This window comes from Festucalex cinctus, chromosome 6, assembly GCF_051991245.1.
Source record: "Festucalex cinctus isolate MCC-2025b chromosome 6, RoL_Fcin_1.0, whole genome shotgun sequence".
Classification (NCBI taxonomy): Eukaryota; Metazoa; Chordata; class Actinopteri; order Syngnathiformes; family Syngnathidae; genus Festucalex; species Festucalex cinctus.
The window spans coordinates 12,883,863-12,909,888 of record NC_135416.1 but is presented as its reverse complement, the minus strand read 5'-3'; the positions used below and the strand labels follow the sequence as shown (position 1 = coordinate 12,909,888).

The 26,026-nt window shown below is 39.0% G+C and overlaps 3 protein-coding genes across 5 annotated transcripts in view; 2 read left to right on the top strand and 1 right to left on the bottom strand.

Moving 5' to 3' along the window:
- The first annotated feature begins 63 nt into the window (after positions 1–63).
- Positions 64–15,577, top strand: lonrf1 (LON peptidase N-terminal domain and ring finger 1). Its single transcript, XM_077524673.1, has 13 exons — positions 64–248; positions 3,491–4,090; positions 5,613–5,731; positions 6,526–6,648; positions 9,827–10,024; positions 10,115–10,328; positions 10,450–10,552; positions 11,611–11,725; positions 11,801–11,922; positions 11,993–12,151; positions 12,337–12,499; positions 12,615–12,767; positions 14,326–15,577. The coding sequence occupies exons 1-13, from the start codon at positions 188–190 to the stop codon at positions 14,482–14,484; spliced, it is 2,289 nt and encodes a 762-aa protein (XP_077380799.1). The 5' UTR covers positions 64–187; the 3' UTR covers positions 14,485–15,577.
- A 764-nt stretch (positions 15,578–16,341) lies between these two features.
- cabp4 (calcium binding protein 4) overlaps positions 16,342–26,026 on the bottom strand; it is a 29,489-nt gene continuing 19,804 nt past the window's right edge. For both annotated transcript variants that reach the window (XM_077523228.1, XM_077523227.1), the window contains exons 7-9: positions 21,787–21,896; positions 19,057–19,204; positions 16,342–16,781 (exon numbers count right to left, since the gene is read on the bottom strand). In XM_077523228.1, the coding sequence (XP_077379354.1) occupies positions 16,753–16,781; positions 19,057–19,204; positions 21,787–21,896 (287 nt within the window). In that variant the 3' untranslated portion in view covers positions 16,342–16,752. The remainder of the gene's footprint in view (positions 16,782–19,056; positions 19,205–21,786; positions 21,897–26,026) is intronic.
- Positions 20,171–26,026, top strand: part of doc2g (double C2-like domains, gamma) — a 75,509-nt gene continuing 69,653 nt past the window's right edge. The window contains exons 1-2 of one of the 2 annotated variants that reach the window (XM_077523223.1): positions 20,171–20,444; positions 21,797–21,938. The gene's annotated coding sequence lies outside the window, so the exon portion shown is untranslated. The remainder of the gene's footprint in view (positions 20,445–21,796; positions 21,939–26,026) is intronic. The other variant, XM_077523224.1, reaches the window with a different exon arrangement.

Sequence of the window (26,026 nt, the reverse complement as noted above, 5' to 3'; positions counted from 1 at the left end):
ATTTCGAGCATCGAAATAGAAGAGAGGACACACGATTCGATGCCCCCCCCCCCCGCACCCGCCGCCACCGCCGCCACCGCCACCTCCCAGGAAAGCAAATGAGACGCAGCCATTCAGCTACTAGCTAACGGCACTTGTTAGCTGACTTCTCCTGCAGTCATGATGGCAAGCACGGACAGACACAGCAATGGTGCTTCAAGCCGCTCCCGCTTCTCTCGTCACCAGTTTGGAAACATTTTGCGTTCCCGGTGAGTTATGTCGACAACGTTCACGTTGTCGATAAAAAGACCACAGTTGCAAGATATGCTATGTGCGCGTACTGTACTCGGCCACGGTGTTACGCCCGGCTCGTCAAGGGGAAGGGAAGTAACACAATAACAGAAAATATAGAGTAGATAAACACGGGTCGACTTTAACATCTGAGTAGTTTTAATTGAAATTTCAGGCAGGGGTTTGACAAGGGAGTGAAAGTGGAAGGTGAACAAATAATAACCGCATTTGACAGAACTGACAGAACGGAGGAGAAACAACAGTAACCATTGCCAATAGGGGTATAATACACGGATACACAATAGCGTCGCGCTGGCACAGTCGTCCAATCGGAGTGTCGCGCTGGCACAGTCGTCCAATCGGAGTGTCGCGCTGGCACAGTCCTCCAATCAGAGTGTCGCGCTGGCGCATTCAAACTGAATGGCCCGAGCCGCCAGCCGTAACAACGGGAAACACGACAAACATGACGGGACATTTACGCAGGCATCACAAAGATTTAGATTTATCAAATTCAACTAGAAGTGGGAAAACAACGGTCCAACCAACTATTTCATCCTCATTTACAGTGAAACTTCCACACACTTCAGCTCGCGCGAAACGCCAGATCCATAGGTCTATTTATAGCAGCAGACCTGCAGCCTTGGAAAACGCTGGATTCAAACATTTAATTAGTGTACTTGAACCACGCTACAGTATGCCCAGCAACTGTAAATGTTGGGATATAGTTTGTTCAGGCTGTATTTGTTCCATGACTTTGGATACAATATATTTTTTGTTGTTGTTGCACATTGCACATTATTTTAAGAGGAACGCACAGCACACTGTTGTAACCAAAAACAGTCAATAGATGGCAGGCACCCACTGTGACTTTTTGTTTTTGTTTTTTTATTTTTTATTTTACACTTCAGTAAGAACAAGACGGTTAACTTTATATTGTAAATAAATTCTTTGAATTTGATCATTCCTGCCTAATGTCAATTATCATATATTACATAAATTTACACAAAAATAATATGGAAATTGCATCACCTATATGTAGCCGATCTTTTGAAATAAGATTTACTGTACAATGAATAGAACCAATGATCATAGACTAGCCTTAGCCTACAGAAGCATATGCCTCTGTGTTATAAAGTGGGGGAGCGGAAAAAAAAAAAAAAAAAAAAAAAAAAATCGAAAAAAAAATCGAATCGTGACCCCAAAATCGAAATTTAAATCGAATCGTGGAGTTGGCGAATCGTGACACCCCTACTAAGGAGACAATATCAGGAACATTTATAATAACATTTTGGAATTAGTATTCATAGATTAATTGCCAACAGTATGGGAGGCAAGACATTTGGTCAATGTGGCAAAACAATAAACAAAAACAAACTATTGTCAATGTCCAACACTGGCAGACCCAACTCTAACATACACACATCAAGTCTTAATGATCACCAGTCAGTGACAATATTACGACACCGGTTTTTAATTCCATTTCATGGCTCGAATTATGTAACAGTTGAGAACTACAGTAGGTTATGTTGTCAAACCTGCTCTTCCACAGTAAAGCACTTTGCATGTTAATGAACCAACATTTACATAGCAATGCTAAGACGTAACTCATAAAGAGCATTGCCTGATTCTGTTTTGTAGCAAAATTCATTCATAGCATGATGTTACTACAAAAATTGATACTTTTTGAAGGCTAATCTTTTACATAATTACATAAAATGCTAGATTCGATCAAGCAAACAGCTACTGTATATATTGTTTAATATTTTCAAGTTAATTTGATAAACTACTTCCTTAACAGCTTTCTCTTAAATGTTATCAGATGAATAATTAAGGATTTCTCAAAATTTTGGGTGGCCTTATGGCTCGGTATCCCACTAGACTGGACTGCTCTGAAAAGCAACCAACTGTTGTAAGATGATCATTTTAAAACAGTTACTTTAGGATCCATAATGTGATATGTTCATAAATTGTGCCTTGACACAAAGCATAAATTGGAAGGAACTATTTTTGCTTCTAAAGTGGAATGATCTTTGTTCACCACAGTTTTGAAGAGAAATTGTGTTATTTTAGTCTTAGTAATTGTACAAAAAAAATATTTGTAACTTTGCACATCTAGAAAAGCTCGATAGTATGTCAATCAATTCATTAGTAGTAGTGGCACACATTTTTTCAACACCCTCTGACCTGTATCTTGAACTTTTTTATTATTATTATTATTATTATTTTCAAACTAGCCTTGTGGGCCACGTTCATGTTATTTCTTTCTGCCCGCGGGCCTGTGAAAAATTGTAAAAAATTGTAGCTTCGATACCTGGTGATACTAATTGGGGGGGGCATGGTAACAACAATACAAGTGTATCATTTCAGTCGTCATCATTTGCCAATTTAACATCATTTGGATGGATGTTAGTTGGTTTAAAACGTTAGCAAAGCAACGGGAACATTTTTGATAGCATGTCAATTTTTTCAATAGTTTTTATTTTTTTTAATATATATTACAAGCACTGTGCATGTTTAGGGAAACTATATATGCAGATTATATATTTATTTATTTTAACATAAATTATTTTTTACTTTTGCACTTAAATATTTTAGTCTGTTAATTAACTTGAAGTAAAAGGCTTGGATCATACTTATTATTATTATCACCCCCAGCACACACACACACCCCTTTTGTTTTTTTTTGTTTTTTTAACACAAGTAGGCTAAACAGTAGTAAGTAGGCTAAACATCGAGTGTGTGCGTATGTGTGCGCGTGGGCACACAAGCGCGTGTGCTTACGTGACTGCGTGCGTGTGTGTCTGTATGTGCGTGCGCTTTTCAACTCTGCTCGTTGTACAACACATCGCAAGCCTTCTTTGAAAAAGCAACAGGATTGCATCCTCTACGATATAAAGAACTGACTTGTTCTGTTCACTCTCTTAAATCATTATTTCAGTGTGAAGGAACGTTGAGTCCAAACAGTAGTTCCTCGACGTCCTTTCCGCAGTTATGAAACTTGACTCAAGCAACGTTTTGTAACACAGCCCGCGCCGGCCAATCACAGACAGCTTGTGCTCACGTGACGTGAATTTTTACGTAACTATTCGAACGAGCGTCTACGGTGAAAGTCGTTGGACTACTCACTAGAGGAGAGATGAATAGGCACGTTAACAGAAGAAACGACAATTATTCATAGTTGTTTGTTTTTTTTAATTAAACATGTCCCTCCACAAACCAGCGAAGGAAGCGACGGGGGAGAGGAGCGCTTTCTTTATAGGTGGCGAAAAGGACGACGTTCCCAAGCAGGAGCAGGAGGAGGAGGACCACCATGAGCTCATCCTGCTAAAAGCAAACACTTTAGCCTCGGAAAACTCCCTTAAAGAGGCCATTTACTGGTTTTCGGTGGCCTTGCGCTACGGGCCAGTGAGACCCGAACAGCTAAGTACTTTTGTGGACTGCATCGTGCGGAACTTAAAGAAAAATGCCGCCTGCGGCTCCGAGTCGCAATCAAAGTGGGACTCGGAGGAGCAGGATTGCCGCTGGGATGAAGTGTTTGACTGCCCCAGTTGTCATCACTTTTTAGGGGAACCGGTGACGTTGGCGTGTGGGCACTCATTCTGTAGAAGGTGTTTGCAACGAGGGCTGCTCTCCAGGTGCAAGTTGTGCCACGAAGCGGTGAGACTCGAAGACAAGCCGAACGTGATTTTGTGCGGACTCTTATCCAAATGGTTCCCTAGCGAGGTGGAACGTTGTAAAAGACTAAGCGAAGTGGACGAACTGTGTCGGCGTAAACGCTGCCTCGACGCCGTGAGGCGAGCTAGCGATATGATCCAAGCAGGTGAGTTGTTGTTGGACGCTTATTCAAACAGTCATTTTTTTTTTAAATTATTTATTCAAACAGTCATGTTGATAGCGGGTGCGTGGTAATGTGTTTTCTGGACGTGACCCGCATTGAGCAGGTTGGTCTGTTGTTGGGATACGCGAGCGCGTCCGCCATGTTGAATGTGGCAGATGCGCCCCATATATACGTTACACGGGTGATCGCATACGCGAAGGCGTCACTTTAAACCAAAAGTCGTTTCCACGCTTGGTAAACTTTAGTTTCCATAACAACGATTTCCTAACGTAACAGCGATTTCCTCCCGGCGCCGAGCTGTGGAACAGCGCTTACGAAATGTTCACCCTTAGCGCATGCGCGTCGGGGTCAGCTTGTGTAAGTCAGGTCGTGGCACATTGCAGGTTTTGTAATTTGCGGTGGGGTGGGCTTACTAGTTATATGTGCTTCAGTGCAACCAATCGCTGCTTTCGGACATCTAAAATGGTAATATGCATCAGTTGTGACGCGTATAATTAGGCCTCTTAAGTTTGGTAACGCGATGATATTATGAAAGAATGTGAAAAGGTGGCTACTCTGTTCCTGCAGCTGACTGAAAGCAGCAGGAATGTATTTGGAAATAAGTTGACTAATGTTAAGGGCAAAGTACGTCAGCCATTGCTGTTGTTCTTGCCCTACATAACTGTAGATAGGTGATTCTTCAGTCGGTCAATGGGGTAAAGATTGTTAGACCAGCAGTAATGACATCATGCAAATAGTCCGGCTTGAATTGCACCCATAATTAATCTTGATCATCCTCTATTAATGTCAAATGCCACTGCACCCCAAACAAATGACTATGTGCATGCGTTTGTTCCTAAACATCCATACCGAAATGAATTGGCAAACTGCTTATTATTTGCTAACCACTAGGCACTAACATCCCTCGTCAAAGGAAGAGCAAGATATCAAACTAGGAATGTTATAGTATGATGGCCACTTCCCTCTGCTCCAACTTTACATCTTGTTACCATGATGTACTGAAAAAGGCCACATTTCATGTTCAAGAATGTTAGGTTCACTGCCCTCAACTTTCTTGCTGCTCTCACTTTCTTATGCAACAGGTATTTTTTCATTTGTTTGTTTTTTTTCCATCAAAACAGTATAGTGACTAGAAATAGGATGTTTTTTTTGTTTTTTTTTCATGACTGATGCCGTTAACTGATATTTGGAGTGGATATTCATTTTCACTAAAGGAGAAAATATTGGATCAAAATTTTAAAAGATACAAACTCGAGCTCTTTTTTTTTAAATTTAAATAATTAGTTCCCTGAAGTTAACACTTTTTAAAATGGATCTATTATCGGCTATATGGTTCTTCAAAATGGCCTATGCCGATATTCGTTAAAATGGCGAATATCGGCGCCGATAATCGGTCTATCCCGAATAGTGCCAGTTGCTCAATGTTTCTTGTTAAGCTTGAATATTGGGAGATTACAAATACAGATAATTTCTCTTCTTTCTTCTCTCCCCATGGTCTTTGAAGAGCCAGAAACAACAGAGGAGGTGCGACTCTCAAGAGCAGAAGCATATATGTCCCTTAAAGAGTTTGATCTGGCTTTGGATGACATTGACTTTTGTCTTGCATCTTGCTGTTCTGCTGAGGTAGGTCAATCGAAGAAAAACATCCTTAATACTAGGGCTGCAATAAATGATTATTTTGCAAGTCAACTCGTCAGCGATAGTCACGAATAGTTGACTAGTATTGTATGTAAATCGCACCATATTGTGTCAGCAAGCAGCTGCTCTTATATAATTGTGAATAGGAGGATCCTGTGTGACGTATTGTTTATGCTTGGCGCGTTGCATCACGGAAACTTGGTTTTGGAATGACGTACTTCCACAAACTTGCTGTAATATGATACACCTACTCCTCCTTTCCGTCGGCACCACAAAGGACACTTATCAATTGAGAATAATTACCCATCTTTGTCCAGGGCTTTGTATTAAATAAGACTAAATGTCCCTAAAGCAGATGTCTATGTGGCCAGGAAACGGTTGAGTTGGACAAACGTTTATCATCATCATCCCACATGTCATATGGGCTTTGAATAATTTCAGTTTTGTCGCTAATACATATATTATGCGTCTCTGTATCCCCCACCTCCTGCCCGTCGAGTGTTAAAGTGCTTAAATGGCAATTTCGCCTGCTAAGTTTGTTGTACGTCACATTTGTACAGCATGGATGAGCCCGCTATTATTTTCAGTCAACCGCGCATGTACCAAAATTTGTCAACAAAGAATCCTCCTATAGCTTACAACTTTACCAGGGCAAAAATAAGGGTTGGATAATATAGTCATATTAGCCAGCTTTTCAAACACAGTCCTTTTTTGCAAGCTCTAAATTCAGTGATTGTAATTTGTAACAAACTGCTAAGTGTGATGTTATGTCCTTGTAGGCTTTGTTTAGGAAAGCCATGGTGCTTCACGAGATGGACAAAGTGGATGAGTCTCTCCAAGTCTTCCTCAACTGCCTTGCTGTCGACAAAGACTTCTCCTGTGCAAAGAGACAAGTAGAAAAGGTGAGCTAACTGAAAAATAATTGCGATATTGTCAGCCTGTCCATATGTGGAGTTGTTTCCGTTGTGTATTTATTGACTTTTGCTCAAGGTAAGCACCAGCCTACTAGATTCGGTAAATCTACATTTTATGGATACACCAGTGGCGTCACACCAAAATCTGGTGTCATATTTAATTGTCATAAAGATCAGAAGGGCCGGTATGATAATAATCATCCTATTTTTTATTTATTTATTTTAAAAAGAGAAATAATGTGAATTGGAAGACAGCTTGATTGTTGACGCTTCTAAGTTACCTTGCAGCCTCTGGTCTATCCTGGGGCTATTTTGTGCATGTCAAGTGCTGCTGCTGCTTCACAATCAATAGGTTGAGAGGCCCATTTTAACATTTTAGCTTAGCATTTTCACATAAAGTAGTATTGTTGCCTGGCTAACACTATCACCGACAATCTCATATCCACAACCAACAAGAGTTGTTCGCCGCACCATTGCTGAAGGTGGAACCTGGCAGGCTCTCAACTCTCTTGATGTGGTTAGACCGCTGCCTTTGTCTTGAGTCACATAGCGATCTAGCTGTACAGTACCTCCGGCGTTGGCTGCACTACACATCCATGTGGCTCATTCTTCCGCAGACCTCAGTGGATGGCTTTTCTGCACTGCATCCACCAGGGCGCATTTTTTAAACTTGTCTTTATGTTAATAAACTTTTATTATTATTATTATTATTCTTATTATTATTATCAGCTGCTTATGTGAACATGCGTTACAAGAGAAGCATGGCATGCAAGTGCGTTTTAGGAGACGTTTAGGTGTGGCCTACAAGGTGACCTTGAGATATCAAGTTTCTAGGGCAGCCATGTAACAAATTAAAAAAACAAAACAAAGGTGTGGCATTCTCTCCTCCTCTTGATATTGACGCCAGATGTCAGTCCCATGATCTTATGTAGGTCAAAAAGTGAAACTGTTGAGGTAAAACACTTTTGTGTCGTATAGGAATGCAGAAATAAAATATCCGTAAATGGGCAATATTATAGACAGGAAAACAGTAGTTATAGCACTACATTTATGTAACTTGAGAAGTAAACCATGATCAACAAATGACAAGTTTGATTGTCTCACGAACTGTATCATCTTGCGTATGCTTGTCAAGAAAAGGTCAGGTCTTGTGGCTTCATTAGCGCCACTCAACAGAACCAGCACTGTGTCGAAGTTATGCAAGAGGCACACAGTTGTCTCATTGTATACAGTTCAACCTGCATTTTCACGGCACCTTTATCTCCTCACGATGTTTTGATATGAAGCTACCACTGTTGCGCAATCTTTGTAATACTCTGTGTGCTATGTAAATTCCATTAGTATCAAAAGTGTATGTCTGCAATGATAATGAAAGCATTTTTCTCATTTTGTCTTTCTAACAAACAATTTTGCCTACTTGACAAAGTTGTACATTTTAGATTAATGCGTTTTATAACTATGTATTATGATAATTTAAAATGGCAAAGTAGTGCTTTGATGGCGTAGTGACTGTTGTAGAAACACGTTTTCGCCTTACAAGCTGTAACATGAAAGAAAAGTGAAGTGACAGAGCTCGTCGTGACTCGTTCATCATAAGATGCTATTGATTGATCTCACCTCTCAAATCAACTCAACTTTATTTATAGAGCACTTGAAAAACAACCATAGCTACATGCAAAGTGCTCTATATACAGTGCGGCAAAAAAGTATGTTGTCTATCAATTTCTCCCACTTAAAATGATCACAGGTCTGTCATTTATCATATGTACACTTCAACTGTGAGAGAAAGGTTTATCGGGAAAAAAATCCTGGGGAAAAAATATTGTAGGATTTTTAAAGAATTTATTTCTAAGTTATGATGGAAAACAAGTATTTAGTCACCTAAAAACAAGCAAAAGGGCGGGCTTGGGGCTCCATGCAAAATCTCATCCCGTGGGGGCTGATCATGCGAACAGTGAGGAAAAAAATCCCAGCAGTGCACAGAGGATGGGTTCCGGAAACTCGCCTGACCGAAATGAACAGTTGTTTATTTGCTGTAATTCATTTAGGACAGATTACGCAATATATTTGAAAAAAAGTCAGATGGTATTGGGTCAAGACAGCGAGTTAATAGTTTCCATCTGCAGAAGCAAATCCTGCAATCAAGTTATTCTGGGTGATTTTAAGTGTTGCATTGCATCATGTTCGGATTTTGCTGGTTTGTGATATTTTTTGACCTGATGGATTGTATGCCGGTTTTCTCACAAATCAGAGACAGTGAGAGTTTTTTTGCACTGATGTTTACTGTGGGGTTAGCTTTTTACACCACAGACACACCGTAGAACTGGTGAGACATACAAATGGTGTACAATAGATTAAACTTAGCTTTACAAAATTTTGAAAAACGTAAAATCCAAATAAAACATACATACCACTTTGGCCTGCTAGTGAACAAACGGGGGTACTTATTTGACTTCATTAGCTTCACTTTTAGTATTTGCAACTTGCGAGAGGTCGAGCAGCATCGGAATACTGAGGAAGTGACCTAATTGTGCTCTAGAAACATGAATTTTACTTGCAATCTAATTATTATTGACAATAAAGTCCGACAAAAGTGGCACTGTGGGTGAGTGGTTAGCAGGTCCGCCTCCCAGTACTGAGGACTCGGGTTTGAGTCCAGGCTCCGGCCTTCCTGGGTGGAGTTTGCATGTTCTCCCCGTGCCCGCGTGGGTACTCCGGTCTCCTCCCACATTCCAAAGACATGCATGACAGGTTAATTGGGCGCTCCGAATTGTCCCTAGGTGTGCGTGTGAGTGTGGATGGTTGTTTGTCTCTGTGTGCCCTGCGATTGGCTGACAACGAGTTCAGGGTGTACCCAGCTGAGATAGGCTCCAGCACCCCCCGCGTGACCCTTGTGAGGAATTAGCGGTCAAGAAAATGGATGGATGGAAGTCCTACAAATTACACAACAATAATAGGATAATAAAAACAATGTATGTAAAAAAAAATAAGTTGTGCACCATGTTAAACTAGAGATGATATTTCAAGTCACGCTATTTCTAGTTGTTATCTTGCCAGGTGATAGAACAGCTGCCATTATCGAGATGCAGCTCAAGAAACATTTCAGGATTTCTGCATTTCTTCAGGCCTACATCACTGACAGTCTATTTGTTGTTGTTTTGAATAGATTCTGTGTGACCTGCTCTCTTCGGCTAACGACAACGTCAAGGTGGGCCTGAGGGAAACGGCGCAGAACACGTCGCCCCACTTGCGAAGTAAAACCCTTGTGGCTGACCCCCAAGTCAGGTTACATATTCCAGTCCAAAGACAAAGCCAACAACAGGTCCGCGCTGTGTCAGCACCCCAGCGAACAGACAAGCAAGAGGTCAGATCCTAATCATTCGATCCATATTGCATTGCTTTCACATGCTATCACATGCATTCATTTATTGAATTTGTTACCTTTATGCCACAGAAACGCTGGGAGAGTCTTGAGCATCCCGGTCTTAGTCGAGCCCATTCCCTGCGATGTCACGGCCCCGACGACGACGAGCAGGGTCTGAAGAGGGTTTGCTCCGCCCCTCAGCTTGGGGACCAGCAGAAGGCGAGTCTGCTGAAGAGGAAGCTGTCTATTTCTGACATCGAACCTTGCATTGTGGCCAGTGGAAGTAGCAAGTATAAAAAACAAGGTATTGTGCAGCACTTTTCTACTTTTTTTTTTTTTTTCTATTGTATTTACCAACTGTTTTCATTACAAGTACATGAATCATAGAGTTTGAGTAACATGATATTCACTGTTTGCTTCAAAAGGTGTGAAAAACTCCAAAAAAACAGCAGCCAAAGCTAAAACTTACAAGCATGTTCCTGAGGATCTCCTTGACGCCAATGACCTTGAATGCTCTCTCTGCATGAGGTGAGCTTATGTTTACACTCTTCATCATCAATATGATCATCATCAATTATAGCATTAGTCCCCGGGATTGACCATGGGACAAAACGTTTAAGAGGAATGAAGAACTGAAAGAAAACAACACATGAAGATCAAATGGAGAAATTAAATGAAAATGATCTGTACATAAAATATACAGTTAAATACCCATTCAACATGGACTAACCATAAATCACACAAAGTCAAAGTACGGCTTGGGTAGGATGTTAGGGATGTTTGATACCACTTTTTTTTTTTTTTTTTTTCTCCAGACCAATACCAGTATATTGCATTAAAATCTTGAGTTTCCACCAACTAGCACTTTTGATCCAAAAACAGAAAAAACAATGACAGATAATCTTAAATTATCTCACAACATTATTTGAAATAAGGCTCTCCCATCCCTCCATCCCTAATAGGAATAATTTTGGGCGTAAACAATTTTGTTTCTGCAATAATATAGGGCTGTGCAATTAATCAAAATTCATTTACAATTTCAATTATTTATTACACTCCACAATTACAAAATTAACCTTATAATAATTTTTGAGTTGTTTAAAATTTCTAGTATACATTTGCACTTTTTTTTTTTTTTTTTACATTTTAAAATAACTAATACAAATTTGTTTCATCCAATAGGAACTTGCATAATTGTTGTGTTTCAAATAATATTTTTTGGTTTGTTTTTTACGTTTAAACATTTTCTTGTTTTGTACCTAAAAATAAATGATTGTCCTCCTGCACATGCTGCACTCCAAACAAGACGTTTTTGCCAACATACATAAATAAATAAATAAATAAATGTATATAATTATAAATTCTGTTTGGTCCAAACTGAACTTGTATAATTATAGTGTTTCTATTTTTTTAATTGGTCTTAATGATTTTAAATGTGAACACATTTAATTGTTTTGTACCAAAAAATAAATAATTGTTTGACTATTTTTTTCATTTTTTTTTCATAATCGAGCATCCCTACAATAATAAATTTTTTATAACCTTGGAAGAGGTGTGTGACCTGTCCTCCGCTTTGTCCCAACCAGGTTATTTTATGAGCCTGTGATGACGCCATGCGGCCACACTTTTTGTAAAAACTGTCTGGAACGATGTTTGGACCACTCGCCACATTGTCCCCTGTGCAAAGAGAGCCTAAAAGAGGTAAGGGAACCCACATACGCTTTTCTCTATGAAGGTGTGTATTGTATGAATAATCGTAAAACGTCTCTTCGGCAGTATCTAGCATGTAGGAAGTACTTTGTGACAAGCGTGCTGGATGTGCTGATCAAACAGTATTTTGGTCAAGAGTATGAGGAGAGGTCCAAAATTCACCTGGATGAGACCAGAGAGCTTTCTGAGTAAGTTAGCTATTTCTTTGCTCATGTTCGTTTCAGAGGAAGGTTGTAATAATCTTGTCCTTCTCTGCAGCTTGACAAAGAACGTGCCTATCTTTGTGTGTACCATGGCGTACCCCACGGTGCCTTGCCCGCTGCATGTATTCGAGCCACGTTATCGCCTCATGATCCGCCGCTGCTTGGACACGGGCACGCGGCAATTCGGCATGTGCATCAACGACCCCCAGAAAGGGTAAGCGTGCAGATGCAAAATCATATTTGTGTTTGGTGCACAGTGCAGTTTATGGGGATTTTAAAACTGGATGAACTGGCGCACAATTAATCTTGTTCATGATTTGCATCTAGTCAGAAGTTGCATAAGAGGTTATGATGCCAAGCATCTTTAAATAATTAAAACTGCGGCATCCACCCTGGCAGGTTTGTCGACTACGGATGTATGCTCATCATCCGGAGTGTCCACTTCCTGCCTGATGGTAGATCCGTGGTGGACACTATTGGCGGGAAACGCTTCAGAGTCCTGTCGCGAGGAATCAAGGACGGTTATAGTATTGCTGACATTGAGCATTTGGAAGACACTCGGGTAAGAAGTGAGCGCTAAAATGTTGCCCTGTCCTACTTTAATTACGTAATCTACTTTTTCACTCGGCACCACAGAGAATCTAACAGTCACCGGTGTGTTCATAATTGGATTTTAGGTGGAAGCCAGAGAGGAGCTCGAGAGCCTCCAAGAGCTCCACGATGCTGTATACAATCAGGCCCGTGACTGGTTCCAGAACCTCAAAGTCCGCTTCCACAACCAGATCCTTCAGCACTTTGGACCAATGCCCGAGAGGGAAGCTGATATCCAGGTACACCTCTTGACTCGCAAGTTATATGCAGCCATTCAGGATGGCTGCAGCGTGTAGACCAATAGTGTTGTGAATCAGAGGCAAAGCCTGCTTGCGTTTATTGTAGGCGGTATTTCCTCTCGATAAATTCATTTCAACATGCAGACTTTTATCCAAATGTGTGATCAAATGTCTCATGATGGGCCTCCTCTCCCTGACTCGAACAAATCTGGTGTTTGGGATTTACTGCTGATGTTATCTTTAAATGTCTCGTCCAGAAAAATTCATGTCCAATAGTCCGCTCCTCTTGACCGCATGTTAGTCCTTTATAGTGATGGTTCTGGCATGAATAACACTCTGGGCGGGCAGCCACACTAAACGCATCCCAAAATGAAGCCACCACTTGCATACAAACAGCCCAGATAAGGGTACAAAATATTAGAGCGATGTCATCAGCGGATCTGGCGCTTTGTAATCCAAATAGTTTATTTTTATTTCTGGGATCACTTTCTTTAACGAGTCTATTTCACCTTTTTAATTTAATGTTTCCAAAAAAGCATGTTCCCTCACAAAGCAATACATGATGTAATCTCAAGTGAGGTAAACATTGTTAATCTGTGGTTGATTAAATGATACTTTTGGAAAGGAAAAAATAAAAACAAGATCTTTTAAAAGACTCATAATCTGCATTTTATTTGAAACAGCTGTGGGCATTCTCCAAACCTGGTTTGATTTTTAAAACACAAAATAAAGGGCACTGGTTTGAGTCCTATCCAGTAGAGGGCGCCATTTATTTGTCATAATTTAACTAGCAGCCTTGGGATGACAATGCCACATGGGCAGCTGTCCATTTCACCAATATGAAAAACTTCCACTGGTCCTTTGTGTACCTCCTTGCACCGAATTATTTTGTCTGACTAGAATCAAGAGGAACTGTCTCAAGGAATTTCAGTGCTTGGTCAGCAGCAGACTGAACAACTAACATAACGCGACAAAGTAAAAACTATGACTACTCAGTCTCCCAGACTTTTCACTCTTGAGCTTTATATCTGCAAATAACAACTATGTCATAAACAGACATCTCTGCAGCTCAGAAAACTGGCATTCAGACTTGTATTTGACAGTCAATTGCAAGTGTGCTTCCATTTGGGAAAGCCTACATTAACATGGACTTAACAGCCTTAGAGGTGCATAATAGCACAATATGCTTGTTGTGTGTGTGCTCGTCTCCTTACGCCAAAGGGGATTACAACTCGGCTCCCGCAACGACCTGAGGGGCGGAGCCTTTTGACAGTATTGGCTCAAGAGCTTTATGGATGCTTCAGAGTTAATCCTACAACTCCTATTGTGTCCCAAGTGTCTTGGAGCGAATCTCTTTGGTGTGGTAGACGCTTTTGTGACTGCAGTGAAGTACAGCTATGATTACTACCAGTGGTATAGTGGATGCTGGTAGCACATATTCATTTTCTTTTTTGGAAACACCAAAAACCCTGTTTAATATCTTATTGATGTGTTGATTAATTGACAGAATTGTCAGTGATCAAAGTGTAACTATCATTTCCTGTCTCCTGCATTCCAGGCGACTCCCAACGGTCCCGCGTGCTGCTGGTGGCTGCTGGCCGTGCTGCCCATCGACCCGCGCTACCAGCTGTCTGTCCTCTCCATGACCAGCCTCAAAGAGCGCCTGGTGAAGATCCAGCACATTCTCACCTATCTGCAAAGCATCCCCAACAGCTAAGAGCTTCCTTTTCTCGCCTCCACGCTTTAAAACTGCACCACCTAGTCCTTCCACCCTTCAGCTATAAACTTGCTATGCTGAAAACATTCAGAACTTGCAGAGATGTGGCCAAACCGCCTCAGGGATTCTTCCGGTGACGCATTGTTTTGTTACGTCCAACATGAATCACAAGAGATGAAGTGGCTCTCGCCTTTCTAGAATATGCAGAGGAACTTCCTGATGTACGGCGGCATTGTCAAGGTGGATTGAAGACACTGGTTTGGGTCACGCCCAATCTGTTGAAAGTAAAGGGGTCAATCCAGAATGCTGCATAAAAAAAAAACTACAAGAGGAAAAAGGTCTACTTAATACCCAAGTGCAACGAACTCCACTTTGATGGTCCACAGTATCCCACCGAAGAACAATAAGCAGATTGCCCACATTGGTGTCTTGTTTTCATGTCACTAAACTTCTATCATGTCCCAGACTTCCTTGTTGACATCACATGTGGTTTCCTTGTGGTCATGACTACAAATTGTCATCCTGAATGTGTGCTTGTCAAAAATCTTCCTCCCACAATGGACTATTAACAACAAAAATCTTCCAAAAGTTGTCACTAAGAATAGAAGTTAGTACTTTTCAATACCACAATATTCAGCTACTCCTGAATGAAATGGAATACATATGAATTTTTATACATTGACCTTAATTTTGTGTAGACATTTTGAATTGAGCATATTGCAATATGAAGTCACTGAATCAGTGTATATGCATCTGTAAAGCATACATTTAATATTAATATTCAGTACAAGCTGCTGTCTTTCTGCTTGGGGGAGAACCTGTTGCCTTACACCATTTGACATTGTGGTTTAAAGTTACACTATACTTGGTTTACCATTCTTACCCGTCTTGATATGAAGTATCATGTTATGATTGTATTTTTCCGGCAGTTTAAAGCATCATTTGTTCAGCATGTTGGAAAGATACAAATTCATTACTGTTTTGTGTAAATATTTGTAAAACCTTTTTTTGTTAAGATTATTTTTTATTTTTTTGCTCTGTGTTTTAAGTTAATGGTTTTGAATTAAAAACAGAAGCATTTTTCATTGTCAAATTAAGCCTCCGTGTTTTCTCTTAAATTTACATTTCTATAACACAAAAAGGTCGAGAATGAAGTGTAAGTTGTTGTTTTTTTAAAATTCAATTTTATAGTCACCTGATGGCTATAACTAGATTTACTAAAATAATAATAATAATAATAATAATAATAATAAACTATACAAGGTGTCCTTAACTCATTCACTCCCAGCCATTTTCACTGACGCAATTGCTCATGGCTGTTTTACTGGATTTTGACTTATTTTGCAAGGCCTACAGAATATTGAGTTCTACTGATATAAAAACATGGAATCTACCAAAAAAAAAGATTAGTCTCTTCTTTCATCAGGAAATAAAATATATTTCTATTTTCATTTTGCAACGGTGCGGAGGCTGCATCAAAACCTTCTGTATGCTCTAGCATAAAAAAACAAAACAAAAACAACAAACATAAATACGTCTTTGGGATGCTGGTAATATTTAAAATAGAACATATTTATACATTTTTGGGAGCAAATGAGTTAAATTTGTAAGTCGGAACCCAGTGAACTAAGTGGCCACTAGGGGGGCTCCAAAAGCTTAAAACATTTCAAGAAATAAAGCGGTGACCCAACATCCACATCCCTTTGCAAGTACTGTAGAAGTAGTCATTCAAAGGTGATCTGTAGTGGCGAAAATAAGTGTGCCTGAAATCAAATTCTGCTTTGAACTGCACAGCATAAAGGCTTGGCCTGGCACTGTCAGAGACAATTAGAGTAGTAAAGACATAATTGCAGAAAATATTTTTCAATCTAACTTTATAGAGGAGTTTTAAAAACAACCATCGCTGAATACAAAGTGATGTTCATGCAGTAAAAATCAAACATAAATGACAGTTAAAACAAAAACAGTATACATCATAAAACAAAAAAAGTACTGAAATGACATCTGCCCACTGTATTGCATGAACACTTCAGTATGTACCCTCTGCAGCCACAAGGGGACGACAATACAGCATCAATGTTTTACTTATGCTTCATCATAACTCACATTTGCACTAACTGCCTCTTTATTACGAAAATAAAAAGCCCGACTACAATTCTTTTTCAGGCGACATAAATAATGGTCTCTAGATAGTGTCACAGGACAAAATGAAGGAGATCAGAGGAGCAGGGAGTGTTTGTGGTGCCGTCCTCAACCTCCCATCAGAGGTCATCGAGCAGAGAGCATCATCACGAACTCTGCGGAAGGAGACAGCAGGTGATAATGATCGCAAAAGTATGCTGCTATACATCATTATCAGCCCATATTGAGTTCACTCATACACACAAAACTTTCACAGTGTGATGTGATGACATTATCAGCAGGTTAATGAACCTCACAAGTGGTGATCTGGTTGAAAGAACAAAAATACATGGATGCAAATATCAGAGATTCAACTACCTGCCATCCAGTCCAGAGGAACTCTCACTCAGTTCAACTCATCCAGCGTAATCACACCTATTGTTTTACAGGAAGGGGTTCTCATTGTCACCATGCACATATAGCTATTGACTGAATGAGCACTAAAGCTTAATGCCGGATTAACCTACTATCTTTATCTTTTATAGCACTTTTTTATGGCTCTCTGGAAACCATTTGCTATAAGAGCACAGAACATTTCCACTAATTAAAGAGCTACGGTTTAAGATTTTTATTTTTTTTAAATATATTGCATTTAAAATTATTCGTATCAAAATAATGTCAAGTGAAAGTAAGAAAATACATAAATACCAGCAAAACTGAGTTTTCAGGTATGTTATAGCAAACATGGAGCAGCTTCGAACAGGTCTATACAATATGTGCATATATTGTCTTATGCATAATATGAATATATTCTAATCTTTGCATATTTTTCAACTGATTGGCTGCATAATGTAAGAAATCCTGATTATTATGAGCCACTGAACTAGAAACTGAGCCAACGGGGAGGGGTGCTGGGTGCGGGGTGCAAAAGTAACACGAAATTTTTTTTTTTAAAGTGTGACTCAGCCACTCTGTATCACAGTATGTGCCGCGGGCGCAATTCCACATATAAATCAGTTCAATGTTCTTTGTACAAGGCATCGGATGGCTTTTTAAAAATGAGGATGTGAATTTGATGACACCTATTGAGGTGAGGGGCGGGGGCACAAACCTCTAATCCCACACAGGGTTTGAGGCCTATCGGAAGGTCTATATTGTGACATTCGTTCCTTGTTGCACATTCTGCCCATGTGACACCATCAAACTGTGCCCTGGGGCAAATTGATGATGATGAGAAAGAGCACTTGCTTATTGATCCCTTTCGACAATGACACGTCTTTTCATATGTTCCAGATAATTGCAATAGATTGGATTGCTGAGACAAAACGGATCACACTTCTTGGCCTCGCTGTGTGTTCAAGTCTGCATTCCCTGCGATCACAAACGTGTGCATGCATGAGTGTGCGTGTGCACGTATTTTCTCAGCAGGTAATGCAATTTCTGATAAGTCCTTGTGTCGCGTGTGACATACGTGCAGGCATGTGTATTGATTGAGGGAAAAGCACAATTAGATTGCAAAGAACCTTACAGGCAGGCAAGCCTCCTTCATGTTACCTTTTCGTCCTTTCCCGTGCTTATTTGCTTCTCATGCTTAATTCTACAGCTTTGTTTGTGTGGTACTTCTTGTGTAGTGGATTTCGAGGTGTTCTTTTATGGATTCATCCAGCTATGCGTTTTCATCCATACCGATAAAAAGAAACACAGACATCAATATTGTTGACAGGGCAGTAAAAAACTATGACCTATTCGTATCATATCTTGTGTTGAATTGTTTGTTCAATAAAGTATATTAAAAAAACAACTCACACATCGCCAGACAACTTAGTAGTTATAACACTATTAGGAAGAAAAACTAGAGAGGTTTGACAAATCCTTAAATGTCTCACATTTTAAATATCAATTAAAAATCTGTATGTGTGTATAATTTCTGTTCTTTTAGATTAAATTCTTTTCAACAAGATTTCTTTTTTTTTATTTTTTTTTTTACCAAGTACCACCTGAACAAACGCTTCTCTAAATAGGCCTACTACATCATGAAAAACATTAAAATGTAGGCACACAGTAAGTATTATAAGTGTTCATCAAAAATAAGAAAGTTTTTATTCTTAAACATTTTAATATTATTTTAAGTCACTGTAAGATGACTCACAGTTTCAACACAAAAATGTTTTGCACATAAAACAAATAAATAAAAAGTGTTTTAGTTAACCATCCATCAATATGTCCTTATTAGGGTCACAGGGTGAGCTGGAGCCTATCCCAGCTAACTTAGGGCGAGAAGCGGGTTCACCCAGGTCCCAATGAACTTAAATCGTTGCTGCTTGCTCATTGATTTTTCCGGTAACAAATGATTAAGCCTCAGTGGCTCGCGCTCACTCTACTTGCTCTACATCTTTTGTCCTCTAGGTTGTTCTTTCCTCCTGCCAAGCCACTTCCCCCCCAGCTGCTCACCATCAAAGTCGATGTTGCCATCTTTGTTTAGGTCAATGTCACCGAGGATCTCCTCCAGCTCGCCCTTCTTCAGCTTCTCGCCAAGGAGGGTCTTCATGCCATCCTTCAGCTCCTCAAGCGTGATCTTACCATCCCCATTGCAGTCAAACTGCAAATGAAAGTCAAACCAAAGATGTAGAGGATTAGACAGAGAGCGGATGAGAGAACAAAAGTAAACCTTCTACTGGGATAAACAGAGCACAAACAACAGCGAGGGTTTTAGAGGTTATTAAAAGCCACATTAAAAAGCCAATTAGTGTTCTTCAAATGGAAAAAAACAAAAAACGATTGGATGTTGTGGTGTTTCTGCCGAACTCCGCGAGGTCCCTAGAAAGCCGCAAACAGCTTAAATCTGCAGATGGGGCAATGCTGACTCATGACGTGTTAAGTCCTGAAGTGAGAACATCTTTGGAAGTGAGGAAGGGGCTGGGAATGAGTTCTCATTTCCAAACACGGTGCCTGGAGTCAGTCATGTGTTTCTCCTTGGACTGATTATTTATGGTGCTGCTGACAATGACGCAAGAAACACTTCACACGAAGACATATGACCAATTCTGTATTGGGGGGAAAAAAAACCTTAATAAAATGGAGCAACATACTGTAGCTAAAGCTATATATTTGGTGTTACAATTGGGCTGCAATCGCATGAAAATGTGTTAAGTCTGAAGGCAAGGCATCAATTAGAAGGGAAGCCTTTAATTGACAAATGATTTCCTGGAATAATTGAATTAAATATAAGAAAAAATATATATTAAATGCATTCACTATTTAAAAGAAATATCACATAAATACTATAATAAATATTAAAGTCCTTGTAAAATGAAAATTAGTTTAAAAATTGTTAAATTGACGAGATTAAAGATGTTATTTATTTATTAATTTATTTTACCAAGAATATGAAAGTAGGTTATAAAATTGTGAAAATCAAACCATTCTAACCATGGGAGCGTGTTTGCTAAATGTGAATTAACTGTCATTCAAAAACCACACGTGTACATCTCTTATGTCTACATCTTTGAGCCAAGAAAATAATCGAAGTCAATAAAGTCCCCCCGGATGGACAAAAACGAATCTATTTTGCTGCTCAATTCACATTTCACAAACTCAATATTAATCAGAATCCGTGTTTAGACTATCGGGGCACATAGAACATATAATTGTAAAGGAACATTTTGACTTGGCTTCCTCTTCAAAGCCTCATGTGGACTTCGGCTGTCAGGGATTTTTTGTGCCACCACGAGCCGTGCTAGCCATGAGCTAGCTCGCTAGCTATCCGGACCCGGTCTCCTCTCGTCGCCTCCTCGCTTAGGTGTTAGGTCGGTTTATGGGTTCACATCAAGACATTTCAGGTAAAGTCAACCACTTATGAAACATGTTGGCACACCTCACTCAGCCTGTGGCTCACATTACATGGCAGACATTTCAGCGCATAGGATTACAGTTTTTGCTAGTTATACTATACAGAAATAATACTTTGCATTACAACATATTACACTAGCATGAATAACAAAATACACAACAGTAGGGAATTAAAATTAACAAATAGTCAATTAAAATGTGACTGAACCAGTATGCTTCCAGTCATCTAAAACCATTGGCACTCACATTGTGGCAGGAAAGCCTGAGGAGCCCACAAAAGCATAGGGAGAATCGGAAAACCGATTTGAACTTTGGGACCTCTCAGCTGTCAAGTTTGATAGGCTATGCTACTAACCACTAATCCATTGCACTTGCCCTGCTCCGTACATGTTATCATGGTAAATTTGATTACAGCTCCACATTAAAATCTCAAAACAACTTTTGTGGGACAGTAAGGCACTGTTTGCATAGGGTATTGTCAGTGTGTTGAAAGCACATTTAAATACAGTGCAGACAGACTCTTAATTGTAGCTTTAACTCAAGGGACAAACCAGTCAAACAAAATCATAAACCAGTTAGTGGATGCAATAAAGACCTCCTAAAATATGATCCTATTTAATGCATGAAACTATATTCCCAATAAGACTCTAGACATATAAATCAAGAGCACAGCGAGCGCACCGTAGCATATCATGCATTCTTTAATATTTATTAGCACAGAACGGTGAACACTCTTTATGTCAGTGTCGTCCAATCGGCAGTAATCATTAATAACCCCCACACACAGTGCCTGGCCAAGAGGCTTGCTTACAAATTCTGGAAAATAGCCTAATTTGTCTTGCTTGGTCACCGTCATGTCACGATTTTGCTTGGAGGGAGAGGTGAGACTTCAAATTCTTGTTTTTTCGGACTTTGTGGCAGGCTGTGCATTTTGTACCTGGGTCTGCAGTGGGACTTTACCTGACTCAATCCACCTCTTAAAATCACCACTATGATGATGCAGTTAGAATTATTAAAAAACAAAACAAAAAACAACAACAATGCTATACAAAATAAAAGTGTTTCACATACTCAGGTTGCAGCTCAGAATCAATATTTGTCTAGCAATGTGACAAGCACATAAAAAAAAAAAAAGCATTGACAATCATCTTGCTGATTATTAAACACCCAATCCCAATTCTGTCCGCATCCTCCATGTTGGATTTGTCAATGACAGCGTGAGTAGATAGATACAGCTGCTTATTTAGCCCTTTTGTCCAACCTACTCACACAAGTAAGATCCACACACTTGCAATGGTATTGGGATCATTATGAGCTGTATGTGGTCCTTACCTGTTTGAAGGCACAGCGGAGTTCCTTGAGCCCAACCATGTGAGCAGTCTCAGCCAGCATCCTCGGGCCCATTAACTGGCAGAAGTCATCAAAGTCCACGTGGCCACCCCCTGCAGAAGGACGGAGCAAACTAACTACGCTAGCACGCGCAGGTGGGCAACATTAACATTGTTTATGCTGATCAAAACAAAAATGATGACATTTTTACTGCACATTAATTTGTTTTAATGTGATGGTTTTTGGCCACCTGAGGGCAGTAGAACAAGCTGATGGCACGGCAACAAGTCAAACTCCTAATGTGGCTATAAGCAAACAAATGCTTATTTAAACATCAGGCAGGTGCTTAGCTCTCAATGTGGTTCCATCCACTTGATTATTTACTTTTGGCTCTGTTTGGATTTATCAGAGAAAATACAGTAGTAAACCCTCTTCAGCTGCTGAATACTAATGTGCTGTTCATCTCATAATACAGACAGGAAAAGGATACTTTCAACAAAATAGAATAGAAAGTGTATTAGTTACAGAATCTGACAAAAATGAGAAACAGTCATAGTTTTCTAAATATTTATTATGTATTCTTTAATGAGTGCGTCTTTCCAGCATTCCCTTACTCACATTTACCATACTGCCTTTGTTTTGGTGACGAATACATGCATACCCAGTTTCTAATGTACATCAAAAAGTAAATACTTTATGGACACCTGAGAATATCTTGAAAGATCAATTGATGCAGATAGAGCATCCATTTTTCATACTACTGATACTGTTCAGGGTCAGAGGGAACTTGAACCTATCCCAACCAACTGCAGCAAAAGACTGGTCGCCGCTCAATCACAGGGACCATATAGAGACAGACAACCTTTCACACTCACATTCACACCATCACTGAGTGTGAACTGATCTAGGGCAGATAAAACATGTAGCCTGGCACTTTTTTTTTTTTTTTGAGAAGATTCGTAGTAGAATAGTGTGGGAATTGGAGAATAATAATAATATAGACTGGTGTCAGAAAAGGGTTACAGTATTTTAAATTATTAGTATATTATAGTATTTTTGTCTTCTCTGCCACTCCTGTAGAGATTTTTCTGGGATTCACCTTGCTCAGTTGCCATGGCAATCTTTAGGTCATTAAAATGTGTCCCGTTAATGACACCGTCAAGCTTGGGATAGAAAAATTCGCAGGGAGCCAGAGGTTGCTCCGGCATGGCGATGTTATTCTCGGCCAGGAGCTGTCGGATGCTCAGGGCGTTGTGAACAGGAGCGTTGTCATAGTGAAACGTCCACGAGATGTCTTGCCACAAATCTCGTCTCTTCTCATGTATTGAATGAAGCTCTTTCTAGACAGGCTGGTTGAACATTTGGCCCACATTGAGGGGGCAAATGATTTGCACTGGTCTCATTTAGTTTTTGGTAGGTTGCTTGCTACTTCCTACAAAGGACTTGTGTTATTTAACAAGAACAGAACCAAGTGAAGATGTAGACTTTTATCACTAGTTTTGCATGCTAGACGCAAGCTCGCCAGTGACTGATTAGCTGCCATATGCTTGTCACGTGACTGAATGTTTTTTTCTTCTTCTTATGGTGACAGCTGGAACGTATAATTCCAAACGCAATGAGATTCAATGGCGAAGAGGTTGACCAGTCTCACAGAACTGATTGTTTGACAGTGGTTTCACTCGATAAGCTTTGTGGCCATTTAATGATTAAAATGTTGTGTTGTGCCCCACTATCTTTGACTTGCAGCAGCAAATCTAAATGGTAATTTAAAAAAACAGCAGCTGAAAAACTCTGAAATATGAGACAGCTAATTATGTGATTTTCAGCCAGCAAATAATTTTCTTAGTTGCCCTAAAGGTAGTAGGCTATATTTTTCTTTGGCTCGACACTTGTGGAGCAGCAGTCTGGGAAGAGTCCTGACACTGCACAAGAATTTCTTTGCTTTAAGTGGGTCAACCTATAATCACCGTGTGTGTGTATGTGTCCATCCATCCATCCATTTTCTTGACCGCTTATTCCTCACGAGGGTCGCGGGGTGGGGTGGGGGTGGGGGGGGGGTGCTGGCGCCTATCTCAGCTGGCTCTGGGCAGTAGGCGGGGGACACCCTGGACTGGTTGCCAGCCAATCGCAGGGCAGTGTGTATGTGTATGTGTGTGTGTGTATATATATATATATATATATATATATATATATATATATATATATATATACATATATATATATATATATATATATATATATATATATAATATATTGATATTATTGCGATATTTAACATGTACCTAAAGAATTTTCATTTTTATTACCTAATGAAAGAAAAACATTTTTCGTGTGGCAAAATAAGCAACCTTAATGTAATTTTAGTTAATTAATTGTAATTATGTCTTGATAATTTTCAACTATTGAATGGCGATGCACATTTTAGTTAGCATCTGACTGGTCAAATTCATATAAAAAGCATAAAATTCCATATAAAACTTATTGCATGCCTTTGCGATATGCATATTGCAAGGGCCAATATCGCGATATCGATTCAATAAAAAAAAATTATTTATTTATTTTTTTTAAGAGCTCAGAATTGTTCATTCTGTAGTCTTACCGATTCAACGTCTTATCATCATTGCCTTTTTTTTATTTTATTTTATTTTTTGTGTGTGTGTGAATCGATTTTTAAACTTCCATTTTTAATGGAAAAATATTCAACAAAACGTCTGACTTCGGGTTAGGATTCACACCTTGAGCATGGAAGAATGTTATATGAACGGAACATTAAGCCTTAATATTTTATTTTAATGCTGTTCAAACATGAAAAAGATTACAACCTCTATAAGACTGAAATTTCAGATAAATAAATAATACATTTTCATATAAATCTTACACTCTACAAGCTTACTGATTAGTATTTTCTAAATTTGAATGAAAAAAAATCGCAACAATCGACTTATAAATTCGTATCGGGATTAATCGGTATCGAATCGAATCGTGACCTGTGAATCGTGATACGAATCGAATCGTCAGGTACTAGGCAATTCACACCCCTAATATATATATATATATATATATATATATATATATATATATATATATATATATATATATATATATATATATATATATATATATATATATATATACATATATATACATATCCTTCCCATGCTTGAGTCTCATGTTTTGCTCATTTACATGCACTGTCCCGACTAAATAAAGGGGCTAAAAAAACATTGATTTTACCTGCTCTTGTTATAAGATCCATCCAAGCGTTAAAATTATTGAAAACATGCCAAGTAGAGAGTAGTTCCAGAGATATAGAAAAACATCTGGACTCTGGTCCTCGGAGATTATGGCTAAGATTCTCTGCAGTCATGATTACTGGCCTGTTTTGTTTGTGAGCAGTATTGTTCAGGGGATTAAATGCTGTGATGCATGCTATTTTTCAATCCCGCGTAACGTTTTACTCAGTGCATTACAAATAAATTGAACCGACGAGTCATACCTATCATGTTTAAAGGATTACATCACCTAGTTAAAGTGATTACCGGTAAATAAAATGAAGACAAAATTGTCTGGACCGGGACACACCTTATCCATTAGTATTAAATTTTACTGTTAACTTATCGATTCATTAAGCACATCTGTATGATATGAGGTCCAATACAATAGCTGACAAAATTAGCCTTTACCCAGATAAACATGCTTAGTTTTAATTGACACCATCAGAGCAAGTCTTAGTTGTACATGCTTATCATAAATTTTATCCCATCCAGGGAAACCAAGGAATATATTGATATAACAGTCAATCATTTCACATCTCTCAGACATATTTATATATTTTATTTTTGTATGTTTGTGATACAATATTTGTGATTTTAACATGGACCATCTCTTTATTCAATTCTGATGACATTATGACTTTTTTTTTCTGACAGATTTAAGATTTCGGACAAGATGACGTTACTATTGGATCCTGATCCTTTTGGTGAACACATTTTACGACTTATAATTAGTGCTGTCAAACGATTAAAATTTTTAATCTGATTAATCACACTTTTTCATTTTGATTAATCACGATTAATCAGCTAAATTACTTGCGTATTCACGTAATATAAAATAAATACAAAATACCGTAATATTTTGACATTAACGCATTTTATTATCTGAATGTCATTTGCAAACATTGATTAAATGCATGTACACAATTGCATGCATGCGTGTATTGCTCAAAACGTAACAGCATCATATC

Bases quoted from the DNA above. Each gene is read 5' to 3' on its own strand.
- lonrf1 (XM_077524673.1), top strand. From the start codon at position 188: ATGGTGCTTCAAGCCGCTCCCGCTTCTCTCGTCACCAGTTTGGAAACA. The intron at 11,923-11,992 runs GTAAGTTAGCTA...CCTTCTCTGCAG, and splicing joins GAGACCAGAGAGCTTTCTGA to CTTGACAAAGAACGTGCCTA. The intron at 12,152-12,336 runs GTAAGCGTGCAG...CCACCCTGGCAG, and splicing joins ATCAACGACCCCCAGAAAGG to GTTTGTCGACTACGGATGTA.